This window comes from Pezoporus flaviventris, unplaced genomic scaffold (assembly GCF_033815535.1).
Source record: "Pezoporus flaviventris isolate CSIRO_AGI_PZ_B2104156 unplaced genomic scaffold, CSIRO_AGI_Pfla_v1 ptg000026l, whole genome shotgun sequence".
NCBI lineage: Eukaryota > Metazoa > Chordata > Aves > Psittaciformes > Psittacidae > Pezoporus > Pezoporus flaviventris.
The window spans coordinates 813,571-822,541 of NW_026892574.1; the positions used below are offsets into that span (position 1 = coordinate 813,571).

Sequence of the window (8,971 nt, forward strand, 5' to 3'; positions counted from 1 at the left end):
AAAGTCAAGAGCCTGTAAAGGGGATCTGTGAAGGGGCTCCAGCAAGCAGGTTAAGAAATGCCTTTGGCTTAAACTCCTTGAAAGCCACTGCAGAATACAAAGCCCTTCTGTACCCACATGTTGAGAGAGGGAATGTGGTGTCTTCCTGAAGGAATAATTTCCATAAATCAACGCCTCTGAGCCAACTACCTAGATGAGAAGATGACACGGACTGCTATTTATTTTCTAAGAGAAAATTATACTTTGTATGATATTTTCACTTTCCTTGATACACAGGAACAGCTATGTACAGGGCCTGGATGCCCAGACATACCTTTGTATTTCACCTGAAAGCTCTTTGTGGTATTCCAGTTGCAGCAACAACTCCTTTTTTCCCCTCCCAACTTACATGCACAGGGACATAAAGTCTATTACCTTAATCCAAAGGCAGATCAAAAATTTGTCATTGTTTAACAAGAGCACAGAGACAACACACGGGGCTTTTTTGTGACAGACTGTGGTCAAAATTGAACAACTAAAGCCCAAGGCATAACCTTCATACCAGTGACTCAGGAACTCATGCCGAGAAAATTATTCTTGCAACTATAATTTTATTTGTGAAATCGGGATAACTTAGATCAGGGGAAAAAAGCCAAAACAAACCACCCAAAGCCCCCCACCCCATCTATAGACAAGCTTCTCCAAAATGCATAAATCCAACCACTCCAGCAAGCAATAACAGATCTACTTTTGAAATACTGGTTCTCCTCTGAGATTCCTCTCCCCACTTGTAAACTCCAGGCCTAAGTGGCATTTTTCACCTATTCTCACTCTCTGGAGGCTTATCAACCAAAGAAAAGTAATTAAAGCTGCTCAAGAATAAAGCAAACTTGCCCAGACATCACCAAAATTCTTCAGACTTAGCCATTATCTCAGCCCTACTGATATGTGCGCTGTCTGAAAAGGAAAATCCAACTTCACAGGAATATTCTCAAGGCTACAGACTATTCATTAACACTTGTTTTCATTCACTGTCTTCCGGCTGCCTCTTCTAGACTTGTTTACAGCCTGAATGAAGATTTCCTACCCTTTCCTCGCAGGCGTCTGTGTAAAAACAATTAGTTCACCTACTTTTCGATTCAGGTAGCATACGTGTTTTCTTATTTGAGAACACAGGCCAAACACAAACAAACAAAACTGAGTCTCAAACCCTGCAACACAGCAAAGAGAAATGACCATGCAACTGCAACAGGGGAAAACCAGCAAGACTTGAAAAATTAATGTTCTGTTTCACCGAAGTATCTATTACAATGACACCAGCAAGTTTAGTCCTAGGACAACGAAGATGGCCTTTCACCAATAGGTAAGATATAAGAAAGCCTGGATGCTTTGTACTATTTGAACATCCATGTGGCTGAGACATAACAAAGCTTGTTAACTTTACATACTTCCAGTGACATAGCAACAGTACTGTTAAGTAATGACTTGTATTATTTTAACCCACTTGTGTATACTGCCCTTAGATAAGAGGTTCTCATCTAACACAGTTGGGTTTTTATAAAGAGCGAATTCTGTACTTCTATTCATTATAAATAGGCTGAATGTACTAAACTAAATATTCTTGCAAAAGATAAAAAATTAACAAGTACTGATCCATTTTATTGCTTGTTAACTACCTGCTCAAAACGTGCTGTAAATATTCACCAGCACTACCTGCCCACAAGTCAACTGTCCAAACCTCACGCTGACAGTCCACGTTCACAGACCTTTGCAGCAACTGTTTTGATATTTACTTTAAATATGTGCAGAAACTGATCACTGCTACACACCGTGGAGCTTAAAAATCAGTACGAACAACTGAGAAGTATAAATTTAATGAAGCATTTAGGTAACGAACGAGGGCAGATGCTACCTACTTGCATTATCATCCATGTCAACAACGTTGCGTTTTATAAATTAGATCAAAACAAAGGAAAGGGAAGCTAAGGACAGGCTGTGTCCTCCTTCCACCTCACGAGGTGTTACATTTCTGCTCCGCTCAGAAATCACCTCACGCTAAGATTACCAAAACAAACAAACCCAACGCCACCAGCGATGGGCTTTCCCAGCGGCGCAAACGCGATTCGCGGCGGCACTAAAACCTGATTCACCGCTAACAACCTAAACCGCCGACACAACGCGCCCGGCAGCACGGGGAGCCGCTGGCAGGGCGCGCAGTGCGCCACGGGCATCGCGGCCCGGCCCGGCCCGGCCGAACGGAGCCGCCGGCGGCACCGGGCCCGCTGCCGCCGAGCAGGTGCATCACCGACGCCCCCTAATGCCACCGCGCCAGAGCCGTTCCCTCGCCCGAAACTCCACATCAACAAGATCACCACAAACCGCAGACTGAAACGGAAAGGAAAAAAAAAGGAATCGCGGGCTTAAGTAGATTAAGGGCTCAGCGACTCGGTTTATGATTATTTATGCCATCGGGACCCGAAAGGCGACTTTTTTTCTCGCGGCCCGTGGCTTCGCGGAGGAAAAACTCGGGGCGATAGCCCATGTCGGAGCACACGCTGACGGGATGCCGGGCTCTGCGGGCAGGGGAGGCGGCGGGCACAGCCCATCCCGCCGTCCCCAGCAGCCTCCCAGAGCCCTACCGGCAGAGCAGGGGGGGACAGGGCCCGCCACCCTCCTTTGCCATCTCTCCCCGCTCTCCACCTGCGGGGCAGCGGGAGGGGCAGCGCCGCTGAGGCGACCATCGCCGCCCCTCAGAGAGGCAGTGGCGGACCAAGAGCGGCGGGGGGAAGCAGCCGCCGCTGCCTCCCCCTCAGCCCCCGCGGTCCGGCCGCTGCGGAGAGCCGCGCGAGGGGGGTCGGCGGGGCGGGGGAGGGGATGTGGCAGCACCTACCCACGCCGTATTTCTCCTCCTCGGTCGGGCTCCACATGCTGCTGCGGCGGCGGCAGCCGACCTCGGCCGCGGCTCCTCTGGGCACTTCGGGGCCGGCGAGGGCCGCTCATGGAGCGGGGGCGGCTGCTCCCGCTCCTCCCCCCCTCCGCGGGGGCGCTGCTCCGCTGCCGCCGCGCCGGCAGCCCGCGCCTCACGCTCCGGACGGGGCTGCTCTCAGGGGCCGCTTCGCCGCTGCCGGGGGGCGGGGAGGGGGAGGTCGCCCCCCGCCCGCCCGGGCAGCAACAGCTGCCGCTCCCCTCAGCTCCCGGCGGGCGCTCGCCGCCGGCCTCAGCGCCTCTCCTAGCGCGGCCCCGCCGCCCCAGCGGGCTCCCGCCCCGCCGACGCGGCGGCCCCGCGGAGTTCGGCGGCCCCTCAGCCTCCCCCTCGCCGCTCCCGCCGCCGTCGCCACCGCCGAAGGACTCCGGCTGCCGCGCCCCCCCCCCCTTACTTCTCCCGGTGGAGGCCGACGCGCATGCGCGGCTAGCACCGCCTCACTGCCTCCCACCCCCACCTTGTCGCTCCCCCTCCCCGCGCGGCCGCACGAGGCGCGCGCGGGCGCGAGGCGCGGGGGCGGAGGGAAAGGGGTGGGGGAGGGGTGTGGTCCCGAGGCCGGATCCAACCCGCCCCTGTGGGTGCCCTTGTGCCACGGGGATGCCGGGCTGCGCGCGCTGGGTGATGCTCCCTCTGCCAAGCGAGGCCTCGGAGCGGGACATTGCTTCACACAACCAGGGATGCTCAAACCAGATCATCGCAAACGGCCCAAGGAGGTACTAGCATTAGAAATAAAGAGAAAGAATGGATTTGACTGAGTTGCGCAGTGGCAGCACTTGAGGTTGGCACTGGAGCAGAAACAGGACGTGCTGTCAGCACCCTTGCTGGTGACACCAGATCAACATTCGTCTAACACCGATTTAATAGTGTCTTAAATTCATTTCCAAGGCTTCTGAGGAGCTGGCAAAATTCTGCAGAGGTTGCGCAGGAATAATCATCCAAAACTCGAAACAGTTCTTAGATTTCATCCTTCCCTTCCGCTCCTTCCATTAAACCCAACCTTGAATTCCTCGCAGCAAAGTAAAAGCTGATTCATGTAACTCAAACCTGCTCCTGTAACTGAAATTCTGATCACTGTAAAGGCTCTGCCAGACAAGTGACTTTGCTCCGGTCAGAGCCTTCCCGAAGCTAAAAGGCACAAAGAGGCTCTTTTGACACAGCATTTTCAGAAACCCTTGCAAACAAATGGCTTGGGGCGAAGGTTTAAGATCGCACTGAACGGAGTAATATAGTTAATAACGTAACTAAACGTAATAATAGTTAATAACGGAACTAAACTTCAGCTGTACCCACCACTTTTTATAGACTATCTGTTCTATCATTATATAATAAACCAGAGCGAAAGTCATCAATTTGCACCACAGAACTTAGGTTGCTGTGGAAACCCTCATTATTTATTTTTTTAACACGTTCAACTTCTGCTTCAACACGGAGCAGGGGACAGCTTTCTGTCTGTGCCTCTGTTTGATCTGGGGCTGCTGGGTTTTGCTTTCCTGTGCAGACTGCTAACAGAAAGTGGCCAGTAAGTAAGCACGGCTGTGCATTATTGACTTAGAAAAACCAACTTATTCAGTCATACCTTAATTCACATTCACATTTAGGCATATGTATTTACAATAGCTTCATTACTTTCCTTCCTGAGGCACTCCCACAGCATGCAGAAATAGCTTTTTGAAGGGACAAAGCCTGACAAAGTCATTGAGCTGCATCTGTTGGAGATAGGCTGCTGCTGGGCTCAAGATTTCTTTTTTATATATACATATATATGCATATGTCAATAATAAGTACCTCTTCATCTGTTCCTAGAACTTTGGGAGCAGAAAACCTCTGTAGTGACAGGAGTTGGTTTATTCTTCCAGCCTCTTCATTCTCCAGCCTCAGCACTTCCTGGATTCTTCCTGCTGCCCAGTGAACCTGTACTTAAACAGAAACTCCTGCTGCAAGAAAAAACGCAGCAGATTTAATTTCATTTTGTTTTTCAAAATACTGCCATGTCTGAGTGGACTCTTACAGTGAATATGGAATGAAGGGGAACTTGGGAAGAGAAGGTGAGGACCTTGCAAGGTTAGATAAACCCGGAGGGGAACACCAAAATAGTGAACAGAATGGGACCCACAAAGACCTAACAGCATACAAGAAACATTTTGTTTAAAGGGAACTATGCTATTTGTGGACATGTACTTGACAGCATTAACAGTCCTATTGATGAAAGATTACTTTGATTTGAAATACAGTACACATTATTACATATTTATTCCTAACACTTCTTTGCACTGCTGCTGGTGATGCCTATTTTTGAACAGCAAGAGTCAGTAGCGGGGCATATGACCCACTTCAGGAAGGAAAAAAATGAGTGTGTGTATTTCACTGTAGAGTCAGTGGAATGCAAGTTTGCATAACTTGAAGTTACCGAATATATTTGCACCCATTCCTCCGATACCTGCATTCACCAGCCTGATGAGTCTCCTATCACCTCTACATAAATACTGATGGCTTTAGTAAATGTTCTTAGCTTAAGTGTAGCACAGAACAAACATCTCATCGTGTGAAGGAGGCAGAGGCACTGATCTCCCAGGCAGCAAGGAGGTATTCAGGATCGCCACCTGCAAAGGAGACAGACCAAAGCAAACGGCGACCACTGCGCTGGGCTGCAGGACAACTGTTTCTCCTGTCTGCCTCCTCTCTTAGGGCTCACTCCTGCCAACCTCAATATTCATACCACTCTGTAAAGAATGGGAAAAGCAGAGTAGTATTATGCAAGCATAAAAAAAAGAAATTCTGAGGGTTATATGCTCCAGCAGTTTTTCTTCTGGAGGTGTTTTTATTTTATCTTACTGTAAAAATAGCACATTCAAAAACTACCACTACAAAATTAGAATCCTGTGCCTTCATTAGATTATTTAAATGGTTTCAAGGTGGTATTTAGGGGGTTTGGGTTTTGTTTTGGGGTTGGTTTTTGGGTTTAGGAAGTTTTAAAAACTAATGTCAGGAATTGAACTGAATGGTAAAATCTGCTCTAAATGTCAGAGCTCCTACAAGAACAGCTTCTGTTGGTGGATACCATGGATCCCCAACACTAACAGGTTTCAGAGAAAAGTGGCCTCCCCTTGGCAGAAATCTTCTGAGCTGCCATTCTGAGTCTTTGCCACTCAACTTCTGTGTGGCACCATATGGAAATGGTGGCAAATACATGATTCAGGACTTTATTTAACTGAACAAGCCAAATTAGAAGGAGAGCACGAATCACTTTAAGTAACACTGCTGAAAGTTACTTCATGTCCACTGCATACAGGAGCTGTTATGTGAGAATTCATGGAATCATAGAATAGTTAGGGTTGGAAAGGACCTTAAGATCATCCAGTTCCAAACCCCCTGCCATGGGCAGGGACACCTCACACTAAACCATCTCACCCCAGGCTTCATGGTGAGTTGCTTATGGTTAAGTTACTGCAAACACAATTATCCTTAACCAAACAGAATACACGTTAATATTTAACACAGTATTAATTAAAACACATTAAATAGTTCATCTTACATCACACTATCCTGCCATAATATAGATGTGATCTGAAAGGCAGCTGGCTTGGGATTGAAGAGATCTGACACAGTTTCTTTCTCTTAAATAGATCAAGGGAACTGCACAATCCTTTCAAATGCTCTGCAAGGGACAACGGAAGGGCAGAGTGCAGAAAGCAGAGAGATTCTCATACCTCCCTGCAAGCAAATTTTTCTGTTATTTCAGCCTTGAGGTATCATGGAACACATCACCCTCTTGCCCTCTCTTTCAGGTAAGAGCATCCCCATACTTTACACTTTCTCTGGGCTATAGATCCTGCTACTTCTATTATTACTTCGAACTCCTGTTTTAGAAATATGGCCCTGAACCCCTGCTATCACAAAAATATCAAGGATGATTTTTAACTCCCTCTGACAGTCAATTTGTTTAAGTTACCTCCTTTCCTACGCTTGATGTTCCAATTTTGCATTCCGGTTCCTTTAAAGTTCATATTCTTTCCCTGTTGATAAGATGGTTCAAGCCATTAAACAACTTGACTTCCCCATTAAATTATAAATTCCTCACCTTGCAGGGAGAAACAAAAGGAACCAAAGCAAATACGCTCTACCACCATCTCTGACAACCTCGCAGGTCCTTTTGAAGCACCAAGTGTTTCTTGCTTGTGCCTCAAAATAGGTATTCACATGTCCCAAGAACGGAGCTATGCTTCCTTTGATGCAGTAATCTTCTAAAACTTTTAAGCAGGAGGTCTCAGCTTCTGATGTACAGATCCAAATTACAGTCTTTGTCTTATTGCATAAGGCCACTTCATGGATTTTTTTCCTTATGAAGAAAAGACCAAACCATCATATTAGGAGTCCAATGCAGCAAATGACAGCAGTTTTGCAGTGTCTGTGACCCACAACTTCTTTCACCTCATCATTCTTTCATCAGGATGATTTCTGATTAGTGCTCAGCACTGGAGTAGTGTTTTAAAGGTCGTTATCTTAAGACTCCTCTTTTTCATGTTTAATTCAGAATGAGCTGCCTGTAAGCAAGCCTGCTCCCAACCCTCAACATTTCTCAAAGTGGCAGGAAAGAAAAGCAGACCCCTACCCACCAGGCAGCACTTCCAGCCTGCAGTTAAGTCATCACTCTATCAGCTATTCCTTATCTCTGAGGAAGAAGCTCATGACTGAAAACAACCAATATACATCTAGCTTTATCATGTGAGATGTAACCTTCCGTCAATCCTAGGAACATCTCAATTACAATAGTTCTGTGGATCCATCCCTTTAACACCAAAATTTGTCTTTCATGCAGAATGGGAGTCAGCATAAAATATTCCAGTATGCTGCAGAAAAAATGGACTCAGTCGGAGATCAATGTGATCAGACCAAAGTCGCTTATTACAAAGCATCTATCCTTTTCATACTGTTGTCTGCCTCTGCTTACAATAGCTTGCTGTATTATAACTGGATACATATTCTTGTAGCACACAGCAACTACGGCTACATATACAATAGCTCGCTGTATTATATTTGGATACATATACAATAGCTTAGTATATTATGCTTTGATACATATTCTTGCAACATACAGTAACTAGTATACAATTAATTAAATAAGCGTATGGGAACTTAACCTTTAAAACTTGCCAACAGTTCACTCTTTTGTATCTTAGCACATTCCAGTTTCTTCTTACCTTGCTTGCACCATTACTTTTGCTTCCTTACCCACATCCTCCTTCATCCTCGATTCATGTCAAGCTCCACATAGGCACTTGCTGACTTGGGAACGTGGCCATTCTTTGCTAAAAATCCATCCACACCAGTACATTCCCTGTTTCTGGTGTTATCTTCCTCAGAGCAAAGGTGACCTAAAAGTGATAGCGGGCAGAGCAAGGGGTACTTTCAAAACCCTCCAGAACATTAGGCATCTGGAGTTAAGCTTTACCTAAAAAAAACCCCAAACACAATAACACCAACTAAGAACAAATAACACAACTTGCAGTTACAAATAAAATGTTAGAAGTTACTTCTACTCCAGTTGGAATATTGCTTGAAAACAAATTACAAAACCAGAGAAGACAAGGACTTCTGTAGGGACAAGCATGGATCAATGATGTTATGCCAACATACCACAGTTTGAAGTGTCTCTGTTGCTTGCCTAGAAGGCATCTGGATTAAGTCAGGACAATTTTTAGGGTTTTTTTTTAGCACAGCAGTAAAGACTGGACTGACTGATGTTTAACAGCAGCACATCAAGTACAGTTATCAAAAACTCCCAGTGCGGGTGGTAAATATTTCGTAAGGTGGACCTTTATTTAAAACAGATCAGAGATTATGCCAGAAAACGTTTTCCTGATACTACACAGAGCTTTTTGTTCTTCAATTAGTGAAAAAGGAAGAGAGCCATTTCAGTCATGTCTGATAAATAATTAAGAAATTTAAGAATACTATTGCAGCTTCATTCTCACGCATCTCTAATGTTCTCACTACAGCAAATTACCTAAT

The 8,971-nt window shown here is 46.2% G+C and overlaps 1 protein-coding gene across 9 annotated transcripts in view; it reads right to left on the bottom strand.

Moving 5' to 3' along the window:
• DOCK3 (dedicator of cytokinesis 3) overlaps positions 1 to 3,172 on the bottom strand; it is a 203,559-nt gene extending 200,387 nt beyond the window's left edge. For 7 of the 9 annotated variants that reach the window (XM_061458271.1, XM_061458276.1, XM_061458270.1 and 4 more), the window contains exon 1: positions 2,870 to 3,172. In XM_061458271.1, coding sequence (XP_061314255.1) covers positions 2,870 to 2,906 — 37 coding nt within the window. In that variant the 5' untranslated portion in view covers positions 2,907 to 3,172. The remainder of the gene's footprint in view (positions 1 to 2,869) is intronic. The other 2 variants (XM_061458275.1, XM_061458272.1) reach the window with 1 other exon arrangement.
• Positions 3,173 to 8,971: the final 5,799 nt, after the last annotated feature.